Raw genomic sequence first — 18,157 nt, forward strand, 5'->3', positions numbered from 1 at the left:
CAGAGTCTCTCCCTTTTCCTTCTGGTACAGCAGTAATGGAAAGGGCTGCCGTGACTCAAAATTACAACACTCAGATCTCCTTCTCATCTCGCTGTAGATATCTTAGAGCTGCAGCAGCAGCTTCTGCAGTGAAATAGGAAATGCAGGTACAATGCAATGAGACTTTCTACCAGGAAAAAGGTAACGTGTTTAGTTACAGGCTGAATTCACAGCCCACTCAAGGCAGGCTCTTGCTGAATGTAACCACGGTAAACGCATTTTTTTTCCCGCAATAGAAATTAAGTGTTTTTCTGTTTTGGGACTTCGGGTTTTCTTTTTTGAAACCTTCCGTTAGTTGTCACTGCTTTGGCTGTCACCCTGACCTGTGTTCCTGTTGTCAGTGCTGGGGCATGGTGGCGTGAGCTGTGTTCTCGCAGTGCCACCTCGCGGGTGGTGAATGTTCTCACCTCTTTCTTCCTTTCCAGTTAATCCAGCATCACTGATTTGGGGCTGAAATAGACGGATCTGGCCAAGAAGTTTGTGCTGGTTTATCATTGTGGAAATTAATGGAAGAGGGTTTACAGCATGTGTCCACGGGAAGTTTTTGCAGCAAGTGGGAACTAAGATGCTGGAGCAGCCCCAGAGGCCCTTCTGGACTGACCACGAGGAGCACCTGGGCAGAGGAGTGCGTTTAACAGGGGAAACCAAGGCTGCAAGCGCACGGCGGATCTCTGCCTGTCCCACAGACAAAGCGTTTGGTGTGAAATCACGAGGTGACTTGTCCTGCTGCCCTCTGCTTCCTCCCGGGCTCCACTCTTGATCTCGAGGGCTGCCTGGCTTCGCCTTCCTTCCCCTTGCGCTTTGCGTGGCTTGGCTCCCTGACACCCTCTGCTTCTCCCGGCTCCCTCCGCTGCCAGTGACTGCTGCTCTCGCTGTCGCTCCTCCTCAGCCGCCTCTTCTTCAGCCGCCTCCTCCTCCTCCTCCTCTGGAGGACCGCGCTGGGGGGGGGGGAGGGGAGAGGGGCATGGTCAGAGCGGCGGCGCTCTGCCCCCCCTTGCCGCCGTCTCTGTGGCGGCGCCTGGCGGTCACGTGAGGGGCGCGGCGCAGGCGCGGTGGGCGCCCGGCGGGCATGTCCCGCAAGCAGGCGGCCAAGGCGCGGCCCGGCGGCGGCGGCAGGAAGACGCGGCGGCCGCGGCCGCCCCCCGCCGCCCCGGCCCCGGGCGGCCTCGCCGGGCAGCTCCGGGCGCTCGGCCTCAAGCTGCGGGAGGTGCCGGGCGACGGGTGAGCGCCGCGTCGCGGCTCGCCGGCGCCTCCGAGCCCCCCCCCCCCCCCCCGCGGCAGTGCGGGGCCTGTGTCCCGGGGGGGAGGGGGGGCGCCCAGACCGGTCCCCACGGGCGTGGGGGCCACCCTGGTGGTGTGGGGCACGGGGAGCGCCGTAAGCACCGGGAGACGGGGGGCTGGAGAGGCGGCCGCCGGGGAATGGCGCGGAGAATCGTTGGGTTGCCCGTTGTGGTGCCGTCATGAGGCTTGTCGCAGTTTGGGCCGGTCGGGCCTGGTGCTGCTGGTGCTCTCGGCCTGCCGTGTAGGGTACGGTTCTGCTTTCACTCAAAATTTTACACTCCCGTTAACAATTCTGATTTTGGCAGCCAGTCTAAGTACGGGGAGTAGGTGGTACTGCACATCCATGTCCTTGTTGGCTTTGTGGGCGGAAGGAATGTAGCTCATTTCTTTTTCTGGCCAGTTAACGCTGGCCAGACGCTGCTTCCAGTCTGTGTTTTTGATGAGGAAGCAGCTGCAGCCCTTTTCGTTGGTATCAATACAGGATTGCACTGGGGGGAAGCTTCTGGTGCCCGGTCTGTATTCTTTCTACTCCTCCTTCGGGGTGGTTGCTCTGGGGTTCACTGTTAGCCTCCTTTCACACATGCTAACTTGCAATTTCTGTTTTCTTAGCAATTGTTTGTTTCGGGCCCTCGGTGATCAGCTTGAGGGGCATTCGCGGAACCACCTTAAACATCGCCAGGAGACGGTGGATTACATGATAAAGCAGCGGGAGGATTTTGAGCCTTTTGTGGAGGATGATGTTCCCTTTGAGAAACATGGTACAGTCTCCATAAGACCCTAATGTAATAATATTGCACAATATCCCTTTACATTTCATTTGGGTACCTTCTTACGACATTGCTTCTCATCCCAGAAGTATTCTAGAAGAGCTCTCTAGTTTTTAGACACAGTAGTTTGTTTGGTTTCTTTAGGAAAATGAGCTATTGAATTTGCCTAGGAACTTTTTTAAGTTTAGGAGGAACTTGGCAGAGGAAAGAAGAAAGCAAAGACTACAAAATGGTATTTTCTAAAGGAATTTGATTAAATTAAGTGTCTAGCTCCTCTTGAATGCTGGTGAGTGTTGAATGACTGATTTCCACAGGTTTCTCCTTGACTTTTGATACTTTCTACAGTGTTAAGCCAGGGAAAGATCCAAAGCAGAGACTAATACAGACCTTGTTCTAACAGTTTTGAGGATGTGCCGAGTAGTATGTAGATGATGCTTAAAAGTGTTTTGGTCATTTAATTCATGACATTCTTTTTTTCAGAGCTAACACAGAGTTGGGGGCCTTGCGTAATCTAAGAATATACCATGTAATGTAGAGCTTTCTGTGGTCATTTAAGATTCATTAATTTCTGTCATTGCCAAATCCTTGCCTCAACAGTTGCTCTTTTGCAGTTGGGGTTCTCTTTACAGAATTTCTTGGGCTAGTGTTGAAATTGTTACTGACTATTTCTCCAGTGCTTTAGGAGGTGTCAGAAGCTAAGTTTCCAACTCTTAATTTTTCTTTTTTTTTTCCTTTAGTTACGAATTTGGCAAAGCCTGGTACCTTTGCTGGCAATGATGCTATTGTGGCATTTGCAAGGAACCATCAAATGAATGTGGTTATTCATCAGCCTAATGCTCCACTGTGGCAGGTGAGAAGCAAAACTTCTGTATTTTGGTCTGATTTTTACCTGATGGGTACACTGATGATAGCCATAGTTACTTGGCGTGGTGTTGAGTTGTGCTTGCTTTTTTCAGCCTGGAAATAAAGTTCTCAAGACTTCAGCTAGGAGGAGAGAAGCGAAATGATACAATGAATGCAGGACGTATGAGTATATGGAGAGAGAACTCTGCTTTTAAGCTACTAGCTTCAGTCATGTTTCTGTCTCCTGAGGATCAGACGCCACGCAAGGTGTCTGTTTTCACAGAAATTTGAGCTAGACTTAAGGAAACTTGAATGATAACAAATTTCAGGAAACTTGAAAGTGAAGGTATAGCAGGGCAGCTCCTGCAGTGTGGTGGAATGAAGTGCCATCTGTTCTGTGTTAAATTCGGAATGAAAATGAAATGGTTTCTAACAGCTGGAGAAATGAGGTTCTGGAATGGGCAAAAAAGAAGGGGGAAGTTTCAAAGCCTTAAGGTGGTTTTTAATCAGTTTATGAAAGTAGATTGATGTTTGTTGCAGTCCCCTGCTGGAAGAGGAAACCATGATCTGTCATGTCCCTCCTCTTTTTCTGTTGTCATTTTCCTGTAGTGGATCCACACTCAATTTGCCTGTTTTATTCAGCAAGTGAGACCCTACATTCAAGCCAAGACGATTTCTTGACATTTTTTTAGTGATAGTAGTAGTGAATTTAGGGGCTGGCTCCAGTTTAGAGGGAGCACTAATGAGGTGTATAGATTAAGCAGGGAGATAAAGAAAAGATAAGATGAAAGCTGTCAATAGTGTCTTAAATGCATTTGAAATACGGTTAGATGGATTCCTGAACCAGAAGAAGTTTAAACTTTATATGGCAGCCATTGGAGGAAAGAGATTTTAACTTGCATATTTAAAAAAGAAAAGCGTGCCTGATGGCCGTGATACAAATCAGCAGGAATACTCAACTGCTTGACTTGGGAGAGTACGTAGCGGTGAGACGACCCTGCTGGAGTTCATGGAGGTGCTGTTCATGTTTCGTTACTGTTTTGAGTCTGGTGCTTGTGTCCATGTACTTAACCCGTATTGATATTTCATATGTCCCCTCAAAAATCTTCAACTTCCCCCCCCCCCCGCCATCATTGGCCTATCTAGAATTGTAAATACTGAGTTTGTGATGAGGTTTGGTGTTTCGGATGCCTGAATCAGTTTATGAAAGACTGATACGGTTTCCTCTTACAGCAGGAGACTGGAACAAGTGATCCATCACGTAATCTTGTTAGAAAAAGGCATTAATAGCCCTGGGGAATCAAGTCAGCTGATGATTATTATGTAGGTATGTCAGAATACCAGTAGTGTGGGCAATCTCTGGCTGGTGTCCTTTTCCCTGATTTCTTTTTAATATCATAACGACGGTTTTACCGTAAGATTGTCTTGCACTCTTCAAAGTGGCACGAGTAGAGAGCTGTTAATAACGGTACTTATTGTAAGTCTCCTCCCTGCATGGGAGATACATCAGGGCATTGGAATACGTAAGGGATCACAGCATGATGCCAACCTAAGCGAGTTACCAGACTCAACCAACCCAGGGCACCCTTCTCTTGACATTAACCTTAATATATTTCTTAATATTCAATACTTCTCCAAGTCTTTTTTTCTCTCTGCTCTGGAGCTCTGGCAAAATTTTGGAAAGATTAGGTTACAAGGAGAGCGTTTCCAGAGAGGTAATCCAGCAAGATACTTAAAGCAGATAGTGTGAATCTTGCCTTTGGTCTCAACTCTAAAGCAGATGGTGAATTACCCTTTAATTTTAAGAGAACTGTTTTCACACACTGCAGCCAAGCTGGAAAAATGTGAACAGGATAAATGCTCAGGGCCTTCAGCTGTTTCTCAGGCTGGCCTAATCAAGAGCTTATTGGAGGTGGACATCTTGACTGACTTCTTAGGGTTTTAAAAACCCTTTACTTTTTCCCGATAGTGACTGCAAATGTAGAGCCACGAAATAGCACAGATGTAATGATTTTTACTGGCCCTTTGGATAACTGCTAACTTTCTTCAGTATTGTTTTTTTCCTTCACCTAACATTTGTTTACTGTTCACGTGTACAGTGGGGAGTGCATACAAAGAGAGACTTTGCTAAAGAGCTGAAGAAATTGGTTAATTTTCAGAATAATCTTTTAAGATTTTCAGGATTTACTAGATACCTATCTAGGATCTGACAAACGAACAGTGTTAAAAATGAATCTTACTCAAATCTGACATGTTGAATAACTTAATAGGGTAAAAGGCAGGACTTAAATACAACCAAGTGTTGCGTTGGAACTTAAAGGTGAACAAGTATAAAATAGATGAATGGAGAAAAATCTGTTGTGAAATCTGAAGTCGTTAAGGTAAAGTATAAACTGCAGGTGCAGTTGAAAGGTAACTTGGTGTAAATTCTGTAAGTTAGGAAAAGCTGATTCGGAGACCTATAGGGATTGGGAAATTCTGGAGCCCCGAAGCAAGCATTTCTTATGGTTTGCTTGCTGGCTTCTTCTCCAGCAAAGGTCTCGGATCTTTGAACTCTGGCTTGACAGGTAAGCAAAGGCAGTTTACAGATATGGTGTAATTTTCTGCATTCCTAACAAGACTCGGTATGTTGCGTAGCTTTTATCTAATAGTTTAAGAGAATGATAGTCAGGATAGGAATTATTTTTGCAGTTGTACAGGTAATACCCAGGGCAGCAATTTTGTACAGAAATTCCTATACCTGGTGCTGACAAAGCAGAGGAACTTCTGGCTGCTAACAGTGCTCCTGAGTGGAGTTAATTTTTGTGTTTTGACTTAGTGTTGGTCTGTCTTTAAAAACCAAACATATCCACTTCAAATGCTAACTGTTAAAATACTGTCTTTTCACAACTGCGGACTGAAATTTGATTTAGACAGCTGTTTCCAGTGTGTTCGTGACTTGAATTGACTCGATTATTTTTCATCACATTTGAGGGGAAAACACTTTTTATGTTGAATGGAAGTTGGAGCTGGAGAAGATTATCAGAAAACTGGACCACCTCCAGGAGAAACTTAGAAAATAATTTTGAGCTTTCCTCTGAAAATAAATATTTTCATACTGTTTTGTTTGTAATGATGTAACTGACCAAAGCTGATTATCAGGTTTTCAAGCATTAACTTTGAAATAGAAGTCATATTGTTATTATAGGCACATCTGGATTATGGAGTCAACATTTTCTGTTTAAATATGCTCCAGTAGCTATGCATGTTGCTTCCTAGTGCAGTGTTTATCACTGCTTCAAAAATTAAGTACTTTTTAAAATGTGATGCCAAAGTTAATAAATGACAAATGAGGATTTGGAGTTTTGTTTCATTTAGATTCGAGGCACAGACAAAAGCAATGCAAGGGAATTACATATTGCCTATCGGTATGGAGAACACTACGACAGCGTGAGGAGGATAAATGATGATTCCGAAGCTCCAGCTTATCTTCGGATGGAGGTTGGTTGTGGCAGAATGACCCGAGTCATGCGTAGGTGAAAAATAGATGAATGTTTCTGGTTGATACAATTTGTCATTCTCATTGAAAGTCAGAGAAGAGTTTGGTTCTGCTGTCATGCTGGGAATAGAAAAACCCCCCTGGTTAATAAAATTACTATTGTGAAGTGCTTAAAATACTGGGCTAGAAATCAATCCCAAAAGTACAATGATGAGGGCTGTGGAAGTCCTGAAGTAATCCCAATTAAGTCACATACTCAAGTACCTCAGCTGCAAAAATGCCTAAAACAGAAGGCAGGGAGGATGGAGCTAGAAATGCAACAGCTTTATACAATAGTCGTCTTCATCTCTCTCTCTCTCTCTCTCTCTCTCTCTCTTTTTGTTTTTTTTTTCCCCTGTAAAGGATTAAGCTGTGCAGTCCTTGAGGTTTTCTGCGCACAACTGTATCGTGTATAGTATTGTAATAATACGAGTATTTAATTTAAGAAGCCAGTGACTGTCTATTGCTATGCATGATCTTGTAGTGAATTTGATGAGTTACGGGAAATGGTGTCAGTGATGTTGAAAGTTGCACAATGTCAAAGACACTGATACAGGGTATTTTTGAGAAAGGTGTGCCATAATGATTAAATTTATAGTGATGTCAGATTTTTGTTACATCTGATGAAATGACAGCATGCTTCTGAGATCTGCTTGGCGCTACGTTTTTTGCAGATGCTTTGCAAGAATAATTCAAAGAAGGAAGAGGAAATGAAGCCACACAAGGGTGAATCTGAAGATGAAATTGAAGATGAAATGGAAGATGCTGCACAGAAAGTGTGTAATGCAACTGGATGTTTGGTCAGTATGGAGTAACCTTTTACGCTTGACATTCAAAGCTTCTTGATACATGACAGGAGCCGTGGGAGTAATTAAAGTTTTAATCTTGGGCAACTGCCGTACTGCAGCCACAAATTAGGATGCATTTAATCCTCGATCCAACCCTAAAATGCAGATGAAGTACTCTGAGTACCTAATAGCTTTGGCGGGTTTGTCTTGAAATCTTTCCAAAAAAAAACTAAAGCAAGTTCTGTAAAATATGATTCATCTGTGGCTGTCTGCAGCTGAGCGTCCGAAATGACTTGTTACTCTGCATATTTCAGCTGTTGTTGCTAGATAGTTATAGTCTATGGTGTTCCTGCAGATCGTTGCTTGCACTGTGCAAATGCATAGAACAGGAAGGGTCAAGAGTTGGAACCATTACACTGAAACAGCATGACATACATGCAAGGGGTATCTGATATTCTGAAGAAACTGGTTTGTCTGCTTCACACACAATCCCTTGTGAATTACTGGAGTTTTTAGCTTTGATCAGAACTTTTTTTTCCTGTTATCTTCAAGATTTTAATGCCTTTTCCCTTGTTGTCTTGAAAAATGCAGCATGGGCTCATTCAGAGATTATGAAAACAGACATCACCACCCTCTGAGTGGTGCATGTGGTTTTTGAGTGAATGTCTGTGTCAGTAGTTTCAAGTCCCTTCAATGTGTTATCTCTTTCTCTTCCTGTGGACAGGACATTGACTTAATAAACCAGGTTTTGGAAGTGGAAAACTACAATGTTGAATCAGCAATATTTGCCATCCTTCAGGTGAATAAAGTGGAAAGAATCAGTAAGTACCTGGAGTTTGTACCCTGGTGTTTTAGAAAAAGGTTGTCTAAGGCTAGCGGCTGGTGTTCAGTGTAAAAAGAAAGCAGTTAAACAGGGGCTTGCTGTTAGTTCTGCTGCCCCCTCAGCCTTTTTGTGTTCAAGAGGGTTATTAGTGAGGGAAGATTTTGTGCATCTGCAGAGGCTTTTGGTTTGCCAGTTTTGAGACTGACCTGGGACTGTGCAAGACACTCATCTGAGTTCTTACATGTTATTGAACAGATCTTTTTCTGACTTCTCTTGGATTTATTCTGCTGTAAAGTCTTGAAAGAATCTGTATTAGATTACTAATTTCTTGAGCTGTTTAGTGGTTCCCCCCTTCAGGTAACTTTACTTTCAGGTTTATGAACCAACTCAGAATGTAAGCTAGTCTAAATCTGCTCTTGCTCTTGGAGAACTTCATCAGGTTTAGCCTAGTTCTCAAGCACTAGAAGATCTGGCTTTTCCTGTGATATGTTATCTCGTGAAGTGGAGCACAAATGTTAGTGGAGCTATGTATTGTAGCTTCTGAAAAATAATACCACTGGAATTTTGTGTGGAGCATCCCCTTCCTGCATTTCAGCAGATGAAGAATATGTTGTCCTATTTAGCTGGAGCACACCAAAGTGCCTACTGAACTGTGACTATTCATTTTATTATTTTTTTTAAAAAGTATTCAAACTCCTATCTTCCCTCCCCCCAACACACATACCCCAAAAACTTACAGAAAGTATACAAGAAGGAGCTGGCCAGCTTCTAGGTAGTGCATCTGAGAAAAATGAGAAAAATATCTGCTTGTTGGTAGGTACTGAAGAGGAGTGTGATTCCCAGGAGACAGATCAGAAATTGTGCAGCTCAGCTTTGTGCAAAGAAAATGGAAGTGGCTCAAGAATCTTTGGAAATCAGAGTTTGCATCGTGATAAAATAGGAAACAAAGGACAGGCTAGATGTGATGAAGAGAATCGAGCTGGCAAGAACACAAAGGTATGTGAAGGGTGGCTTGGGAGCAATTTGGATGTTGATCCTCAGCACCTGCTTTCTCCTTTGAATTAGAAAGCTTCAGCTTACTAAATTTCGCTCATATGGCTGTGATTTTTCTCTAATAGAAACTAAGTTAGTGACACATGACATTTTTCCTGAAGTGAGAAAACATAGTCCTGATAAATAGTTTGGATTAAAGTGTTAAGGCAGCTGCTTGTCTGCCTTCCAGTGTGCTGTTTTTCCTCAACTGAGCAGAAAATGTGTGTTTTCAGCTGTGTTTTCATCCTTCTCTTTCAGGTATCTAAAAAACAAAAGAAAGAGCAACAGCGGTTAGAGAAGAAGAAGCGACAGGAAGAAAGGCACCGACAAAAGGTCCTGGCCAACAAGACTAACTGTGCAGATAGTAACAGGAAGGAGACAGACTCAGATACCCAAGTTACCCTGGTGAAGGCCCTGGCGGCAGTAAACATATGAATGAATGTGTTCTGAGTGCTCTAGAGCAGAAAGCAAATAAAACTAATGAAGACAAAATTCCTCTTCAGAACAAATTTCCAAGCAGCTGTTATCTTAATCTCCAAGCATGCACTAACTTTCTGCTTCTCCAGTTGCAGGAAGAGTAATTATTTGGTAATACTGCATCAGCTGATGTATGAAAAGAGTTTGAAATGAACAAAGTAGAGACTTATTTATTATTTTGGACTTAGATGAAGGTGAGATAATCTTTTTCCTCACAGTGGTGTGAGTTTTACTTTGAGATCACTTGAGATACTTAGATTTCTTTTATAGTGAGTTTTTACTTCAGGTTAAATCTGCAGGAACTTTATCTTACCTTACTGTCAAGGACAGCGTTAATAGTTCTCAACTCAGGAACTCTTTTTTTTTTTTTTTTTTTTTTTTCTTTTTTTTCCTATTTAAAGTTAGAAAGTACGGGAACAAAATCCCAGCACCCTTTCCAGAGCTTAAATGTCAGCTAATAGTGTTATCATACGTAAGACTTTTCTTTCCTACCCGAGAGCCTAGTGACAAGCTTTAATCTAACCAGAATTGCTCTTGCCTTTGTTGCACTCAGCTGTATGCTGTCTGTTTCTGAAATGATTAATACCTGAAAGGAAAATGGCATTGTAGAGTCCAAGCTTGCTTCTTGCATAAGTTTTGAGAGGACTCGTTTGCTTGCTGTTGGGTCCTTCTGATGTTTTCCTCTTGCTGTGCGGGGTGAGGAGAAGACTCAGTGGGCTCTTCAGACTGCAGGACTGATTGATCCAACCTGGTGAAGTGCAATGAGGTAGTAAAATATGACCTGAGCAAGTGTGAGATTTCTGTTGAGTGCAGTCAAAATGTGCTGTTACTTGGACATCTGGAATCTCATCTCCGTTGTCTTACTCTGGAGCTTTAGGGCTAAAGTCCAAGCCGTTAGTCTCCAAATGAAATTATTGTAGCCAATGGATCAAAAGTCCTGGGAACAAGCTTCCAAGTAGCAGGAATTGCTGGGAATCCTGCCTACTTCACTCTTAACAAATCAAGCTTTTTCCAGGGTAGGATTTTTTCATCTTAAATTCCTCTTCAGTAACATTACCAAGTGCCATAGAATACGCAGCTTGAATCCTATGGTGCTTTCCACTATAGGTTTGGGAATTTGGACTAAAGTGTACGAATAGAGGGATTTGGCCCTAGCCTTATGGCTTGCAGTGTTTCAGCTTCACTGGTTTTTGGACTTCATGTTTTTGGACTTATATCAAACACTAAGCTTTAAGAAAGCACGTGTGTGCACACACACTCGTACAATAGAAAACAGGAGACATCTCATCTGCCAAGACAGAGACTAAATAGAATTTTTCAGTGTGAGGGGAAGTTGCTTTTGAAAAAAATCTTTGTCTTTGGAGTTTCCAAATCGGCACTGAAGTATAAACTACTTTGATTGAACTGCCAAGACAAGATCTGAGCTAGTACTCTCTATCCCATGCCCCAGTTATCAGGAGCATTTGAATAAAATAGAACGGAGCATAAAAAGAAAGGAGCTCTGCTTTAAGTACTGGGTGGTATAGGAGAAGAGCAGGCTTGAATGCTGGAAAAAAAACACTTTAGTTCCTACAGTAAGCTTGGTGGAAATCAAAGCAGTACAAAGCAGCTCTTATACTTTATGGTGGGATATCATGTCTGGCAGATAAAGTGTATTATATGCTGCTTTAAGTGCTAGTGGTAACCATGAGTAATTGCTGTTGAGGGGAATATGAGCAGTATTTGGTAGGTCGGGAGAATATGGATGAGTGTTGAATTCACAGTGCTGTTCTTAAAGTGAAAAACGACTTTGGTAATTTCCATTTTCTGCCAGTCTTTAGATGGCCTACTGTTAGGGCTGTTATTTCCTGGAATTATTTTTCCCAAGACTAACTTCTACAGTAGCAGGAAGAATGGGAAGTCATAGCTGTAACTGGGAGGAAGTACAAGTCACTGAAACAGTGTGACGAGTGTTAAAGGCAGCGGGCACAGCCAGGTACTCCAGGTGGATGCATCACCTTTGCCTCGCTGCAGGTGACGAGCGTGCATAAATTGAAGTGACAGTGTGAGTTTGCAGTTGTGTGCTAAGAATAAGATGTTTGATCTTAACAATTTGCGCTTTTTTTTTTTCCTTCCTGAGCCAGAGCTGATGAAAGGATTATTGGTTGCTTCAAGCCTGGATAGCTGTGAAGGGGAGCTGTCCTATAGCCAGCAGACAAGAGGCTGAGCTTCTACTGTAGGCACGAAGGGACCTGCAAAAGCTAACTTCCTCCATGACCGGGATAAATGAGCAGGTCTGCGATGACACCACAACTTTAATAGGGGAGAGAGGTTGACCTTCGGGCTCATGGCCTCTGAACCTATAAGCAAATGTAGTTGAAAATGATTTAATCTCCAAGTGTAATTTGATTAAAACAAACTGTTAATGTGCTGCGCTGTCGTGTTAGACCAATCAGGTACTCTTGATTTTTGTAAGGATGGCTTTGTACTTGCAAAAAAAAAAAAAACAAAACTTTTTTTTGTTTCTGAAGATGTTAAACTTTCATTTGGTCCACTTTAGATTTTTTTCCCTTTAGGCACTGGCATTATCACTGGTATTTTCACCAACCGTTATGATGTATATTTTTTTTTCTAGTGAGTCTTTATGCAGGCTTCTTCAGGGAACTCATTTTTATGCAAGGAGTCTGCTTTGTAAACGGATTGTAAATTTTCCTTGCAGGGCAAAGGGAGCAAAGAAAGAAGAGACCCAAATTCATGATTCACTCCTTTGTTGCTTCTGCCTGCTCTTCAGTGGAGCTAACTGTGCTTCATAATATGTGGTTATAGGATAATAAACTCCGCATGTTCCTTGGTATTTGTTTGAGAATAGATTGCTGTTTGTTTCTAGCTGCATCTCAAATACTGCTCGACAATCTTAAATGGACCTAACCAAGCTGAGCGTTTTGCATGAACTTCAGCCGGCTCGGTTTTGGGATACGCTGGGACTGCTTGAGAAGGATGACGGCTTGTGAAGTGTTTTAGCTTGCATCTTTGCACATCTCGGGTGGGTGGCTGGGTGAAGACCAAGATTAGGTTGCTGCTGGACTGGTGGGATCACCGCTGGCCTCGAGATGAGTGCGTGGTGGAATCGAGGCTGTCTTTCTAGGACAATTTAGAAAATGCAAAGTTTGGCTGCTGCTTCCCTTCAGGCACTTGTTAGACCAAGAGCAGTCTCGGCTTGTGAGAGCTTGTCGTGACATCCTGTGTACAGGAGGGGCTCGTAGTTTCTAGTGTACCTTATTGATTCGTGGAGGGCATCGGGTTCATTTGTTTTCTTAAACAGTAGCCTTACCTCATCTGGAGTGCCTGAATAGCCAAAATAAAGTCATGTCATCTGTAGTATCTGCATCTGTAGCAGTGCTCTCGGGAGGTGCCTTCATTTACTATTGGAGTCTGTTGAAACCGTGCAAGACTCATCCTCTCCCCCCTCGAAACACGTGGCAGAGGCTCTGCTCCTGTTATCAAACCAAATCTTGTGTTTTTGAATACCTGGTGCAATAAAGCCTGCAAAGATGTGCTGCTTCAACTGTGAGACTGGAGTTTTGTGTATTGGGTGAACTGTGGACTAAAAACATGGATTTTTTTTTTATTATTTTATTTTATTAAACCTCGCTGAAGGTGGGGAAAATCGCTCCATCCTCAGTGTGCACCTTACACCGTGCCTCTGCTCCTGAAGGCCTGTGTGATCACGCCCTGCCGCTGCCGGAGCGGAGCCTGTTTGCACGCAGAAACCTTAGAGGGCAGCACAGCCTTAATTAGCGCTCGCTCTAGCCGTGCTCGCTCTGTAAATGGTCGTGATTGTGGTTTCTGACTGAGGAGAAGCTTAGGTAAGTTTGTAACTTGAAGGACCCTTAGCGGACATGAGAAACAGGTTGCAAAAAATTCCCTCAGTTTTCCTTTTAGAAAAGATACCACGTTTACTGTAGGAAGCAAGAAAAGCAGTGGAGTTTAGTTAAAAGATGTTGCTCAGAGTACAGACTGTGTCCCATCTGGGGAAGGAAACATTAAAGTGCTGTTAGCACTGAAGGAAAACTGAAAATATCCTTAGGGCAATTTTTAACTGCACTCAGATTGCTCTTTCCTCTAAGTCTGTGGTAGGGAAGCTGTGCCTGCGGGTCGCCTCCAGCTCCCCAGAGCCTTTCTGCTTTGAGCAGCTATCTCGAAGGCAGCGCTCGGCCTTTTTTTTCTTTTTTTTCTTTTTTTTTTCTTTTTTTTTTTCCTTTTTTATTTTGTTTTATTACCCTTAAAGTTGTTCATGGGAATTGCAAAACATTTCAGCAGCTGCATGCTGCTGCTTTACTGCAGGTCCAGCTCGGGGAAGGGGGTCTCCCAGGGTCCTGAAATGAAAAATAGCTGGGACAGGAGTTAAGATGATGCTTCTCCTTCCAGGCTTGGCCCCCGAGGAGAACCAGGCCTGGGGGCTGCTTTGGGCTCCGCTGCCTTAGCTCAACTTGCTGTTACTGTTTGTATGGATAGTACTTTTTCTTCCCAAAATCTTAAGGTTTAGCGATGCTGCCTCGTTTTGTTTGCAACGCAGGATAGAGCAGATGTTGTCTTTTTGGGGTGGGTCACCTCTGGCGAGCGTGAGGTCAATATTTGGCCTCCACCCAAGGGCAAGTCCAGCCTTTTGGGAGCTCTCCTAGCTCTAACCTTCGCCCTGATCCCAGCTGGTATTTACTGGGCCTCATTCCTAGTGCTTTTTCCTCATTCCCCCCACAAAAAGCACACTTTCTCAGCCGTGTAATCTTAAAGGACCTCCACGAAGGGAGTTTCTCCACGCGAGGGGATCTCAAGGGGTTGATTCTTGAGAAAGGGACTTTGGTCTCACGTGGTTTCTTACTGCAGGACACCTGCCCTTTCCCATGGAGTAGTAGGGAAAATATTACAATTATTAACAGCTCTGGGTGCTGCACAGCCCGACTGAGGCATTTCCTGCAGCCGAGACCACCGGGCCGGGCACAAGAGCGGTGCAGGTCCCAGTTCCCTTGAATCAACCTCCCGTTTCTCTTCTGCAAACGGCTCGGGTGAGGTTGAAAAGGCAGGAGAAATGTCCCTGTTTGAGGACTCACAGGCGCTGGTGGCACAGGGCGAGCTGCTGCCACCTAAAAATGCTCAGTTAAGGGACAGCTTTTTTGGGGGGGAAAGGGAGAAATTGCATCGTCGCGTAAACCTTATTAATTTTTTGGCACCTCGGTTGGAAAAGGCCGTGCCGTATCTCACTGTTCCCGTATTTCTTTGCCTTGGCAGGGAGAAAACGCTACCGGCGCAAAGCATCCTGCAGCTGTGACTCGCCAACGCGGAGAGGACGCCAAATTGGCCGCGGCCAAAGGTAGGGTGGCGCTGATGGGGCTGCGCCCTCGTCTTTTGGGTTACCGGGGACCTGTCAGCACCCGACTGCACCTCGCCAGGTCGCTCGCGGAGTCTCATTGGGGAAAAAAAGGCCGGGATAATCCTTGCAAACCCTTGCATGAGGCGTTCACCCTTATGCAGAAGCAAAATAAGGCAAAACAACAGGGTATAGAGGGAAAAAAAATATTAGCATAGAATTAAAGGTTTTTTTTTTTTTTTTTTTTTAAAGGAGGGGGGATAATTATGTCATTTGCTCACGAGATGCTCTAATTAGCTCTCTGGTCCCTTACAGACATTTTAGTACTTTGCTTCTGCCCCGTCCGGGAAACCCGGCGAGAGGAAACAGTCCTGCAACGTCTGGGGAAACTGAGGCAGGAAACGGGGGTGCGATTCGTCTGGAGGTCCGCGAGGCGGTGAGAAAATTGAGCTTGGCTCTGCGCCTCCGCAAAGCCTCTTTCCCCCTGCGTGGCTCACGGTGGGGTTTTTGGCGCTTGCGCTCGGAAGAGCGCCTTGTTTCTCTCTCCGAGGAATAAGGTCTCTCCTAATAAACCGGCTGAGCCACTGGGCCAAAGACCCTCCGTGACGGCTCCTTACGGGGGTTTCGCAATGGGGCTTCTCTGAGTCGTCTGGATAGGAAATAAGAGCCCTGGCCGGTGTCCGCTCCCGGGCCGCCCACCTCTTGGGAGCGTGTGGATTTTGTCTCTGTTTCGCAAGATGTTTTTCCTTGCAAAGGATAAGCAAAATATCTCATGACGGCAGAGTAAGGCCCTTCTTGGGGTCTCTGGGTAGGACGATGGTAAAAATGAATAGATTTTGAACATTTACGTGGTGTTATCTTTTCCTTTCTCCCTTGTGCATCAATTCTGATGCTGCTTTTGCATCCCAGTTCATTCTCCTCGGAGAGCAGCATCCGAGCCAGCTGAGCAGCTCTGAGCTTTCTATTAACCAGCTCCAACATTCCAACATCCAGGCAGAAAAACACACAGGTATCGTTCCAATTTGCCCAATATTTTAGCAGAAAGAGCCCGTTTCAGTGCAGGCCAGTGCCCGCCTGCCTGACCTGACCCATCTCTGGGAGGATCCCATCCTTCGTTCCCACCCAGCAAGGGGTTGTGCCCTCCTTGCTCCGCAGCCGCTCACCTCCCACGGGACCAAACGCCACTCCGAAGCGAAGAGGACTGCAGAGCCAGAGGCCTGGGTTGTAGCCAGGGGGAAACATTGCTAATTTGGAGGACGTTTGCTGCCACCGTTGACCTCGGTTGCTCGAACCTCGCAGCCTCGGAGAGGCACGGCCCCTGCGGAGCGCGGGAAACGGGCTCTGGGCTGCGCGGGACTCGGCTCTGCCTACGTCTCCCTCTCCCACGGACGGGGGGTGATACCCGCCGGTGGGCGACAGCGGCACGATAAATGGCCGCGTGCCAACCCGGACAGGGAGAGCCGCTCGCTCTGGCTAAGTCACTGGCTCGCGCGCTTCGGAGGTGACGTTCGCTCAGCTCCCGTTTTCGGGTTTTATCTGGCCATTTCGGCAGGGAGCCTAGTTAGCAGGGCTGCTGCTCCGAGCAAGGGCGAGCACGTCACACAGAGGAGCTCTGTATTCTCCGTTTTTATTTTGAGGGGAAATAAGAGAATCCGCGACGAAGCTAAAGCGAAAGGCGCTTGTGTTGCGGTTTGCGTTCGGGAACTGGAGCCAGAGGGAAAGGGAAGTGAACCGGGAGCCTCCCGCTGCTTTCCACCCCGGCCCGGCCGCCGGCGCGGTGCAGCCACCCGCCGCTCCCTCCTTCGTCCCCGTGGAAGCGCTGCAGCTGCGTCGCTCTCCCCCTCCAAACGGGCCCTCTTTGGATCCAGCGTGCAACGCCGCAGCTTGTTGTCCTTGCACGGAAGCACAAAAAAAAAAAAAAGAAAAGAAAAAAACCACAAACCCAGGCGCAGGATCGCTGAAGCTGGGAAACGCTCCTGCGGCCAGGTGCAAAGGCGCTTGCCCTCAGTAGCACCGGACTCCTGCCTTGCACTTGCTGCAGCGGAAGGCGCGGGGCCGCGCCGGCACCCGCCTGCGCAGCCGGCACCGCCAGGCCACCCTCTCGCACCTGCAGGCGCCCCGCTCGCACCAGCTCCGGGAGCCTGCGGGAAGCAGAAAGGGGAGGGGAGGCGGGGGGGAAGCAGCGCCGGGCTCGGACGGCCGCCACCGCCGCGCCGGGGAGGCGAGGCTGCGAAACGGAGCCCCGTCCGCTCGCGTTCAGCTTTTCGCGCCGGCCGGCCCCGCGTGGGGTGCTTCGACCTCCCCGGCACCCCGAATTCCTCCTCCCCCCCCCCGCCGCCGCCCGCGTCGCCGCCGCCGCGAGCGCGGGAACTTACGGCAAGCTGCGGCCCCGGCCCGGGCGACGGCATGCTGGGCCCTGGGGACGTCGCACCGGCGCGCGGCCAGCCTGGCGTAGCAGCAGGCGCGAAGCAGGCAGCACCTGCGGCGACGAGGCGGGGGGGGGGGGCGATAAAACCGCCCGCCGGCGGGCTGCGAAGCGCGGGCAGCGCCTCCCTTCGTGTCCCCGCTGCTCCCAGTCATCCCCCCCCCCCCCGGGCACCTCCGGCCCCTTCCCTCTTTTCGCTTCGCCCCCAGCCCGGCCTTTTCTCTGCTTTTTGGCTTTTGCCCCGGGGTCCCGCGTGGCCACCCCCCGGCTGTACCGGTCCGTCGCAGCCGTGGAGCAGCCGTGAGCGGACAAGTTGGCCACGGTGCTTCCCTCGAGCGCCGGCGCGAAGGTGTGCGGGAACTGCGGGAGCTTCCCGCCGGCCGGGAGGGCGCCTGCAGCGTCGGGGAGGGGGGGAGAGGGGGAAAAATAAAAATAATAATAAAAAAAGCAGATTTGCAGGTTGCAAGGGGAGGTCTCGGCCGCTGGCGGGGACGCCGCAGCGGCGGGTGGTTTTGGCGCGTTGCCGGGCGGGCGAGGGTCTCCCCGTCCCCCCGTCCCCCCTCGTTTTTCCCTGGGCTCGACGGCGGCTCGGGGCCCAGCCGCACTTACTGCAGGCGAGCAGCGCCGCCAGCGGCAGCAGGACCCTCATCTTCCTCTCGGCGGGGAGGGAGGCGACGGGCGGACCGAGCGGCGCCGCTCCTTCGACGGGGGGGGCGGGGGGGCGGCCGGGCTCTTAACTTGAAGCGCCGTGCTGAAGTTACGCCGCGGTCCCTCTCGCTTTTATACCGCGCGCGTCCCGGCCCTCTCCCACCCTCTCCCGT

The 18,157-nt window shown here is 47.3% G+C and overlaps 2 protein-coding genes across 3 annotated transcripts; one reads left to right on the forward strand and one right to left on the reverse strand.

Moving 5' to 3' along the window:
• Positions 1 to 1,108: 1,108 nt before the first annotated feature.
• On the forward strand, positions 1,109 to 13,111 carry OTUD3 (OTU deubiquitinase 3). Of its 2 annotated transcripts, XM_062593080.1 has the most exons (10): positions 1,109 to 1,260; positions 1,930 to 2,078; positions 2,825 to 2,937; positions 6,288 to 6,410; positions 7,122 to 7,247; positions 7,960 to 8,056; positions 8,876 to 9,054; positions 9,349 to 9,761; positions 11,691 to 11,840; positions 12,266 to 13,111. In XM_062593080.1, the coding sequence occupies exons 1-8, from the start codon at positions 1,109 to 1,111 to the stop codon at positions 9,523 to 9,525; spliced, it is 1,116 nt and encodes a 371-aa protein (XP_062449064.1). In that variant the 3' UTR covers positions 9,526 to 9,761; positions 11,691 to 11,840; positions 12,266 to 13,111. The 2 variants fall into 2 exon arrangements, with proteins under 2 accessions (XP_062449064.1, XP_062449063.1); XM_062593079.1 differs by having other exon boundaries at positions 11,691 to 13,111.
• Positions 13,112 to 16,522: 3,411 nt separating this feature from the next.
• On the reverse strand, positions 16,523 to 18,157 carry LOC134149858 (phospholipase A2, membrane associated-like). The gene is made up of 4 exons (XM_062593085.1): positions 17,946 to 18,157; positions 17,611 to 17,728; positions 17,287 to 17,390; positions 16,523 to 17,052 (listed from the first exon to the last, which is right to left on the reverse strand). The coding sequence occupies exons 1-4, from the start codon at positions 17,983 to 17,985 to the stop codon at positions 16,916 to 16,918; spliced, it is 399 nt and encodes a 132-aa protein (XP_062449069.1). The 5' UTR covers positions 17,986 to 18,157; the 3' UTR covers positions 16,523 to 16,915.

The sequence above is a fragment of the Rhea pennata genome, chromosome 22, assembly GCF_028389875.1.
Source record: "Rhea pennata isolate bPtePen1 chromosome 22, bPtePen1.pri, whole genome shotgun sequence".
Lineage (NCBI taxonomy): Eukaryota > Metazoa > Chordata > Aves > Rheiformes > Rheidae > Rhea > Rhea pennata.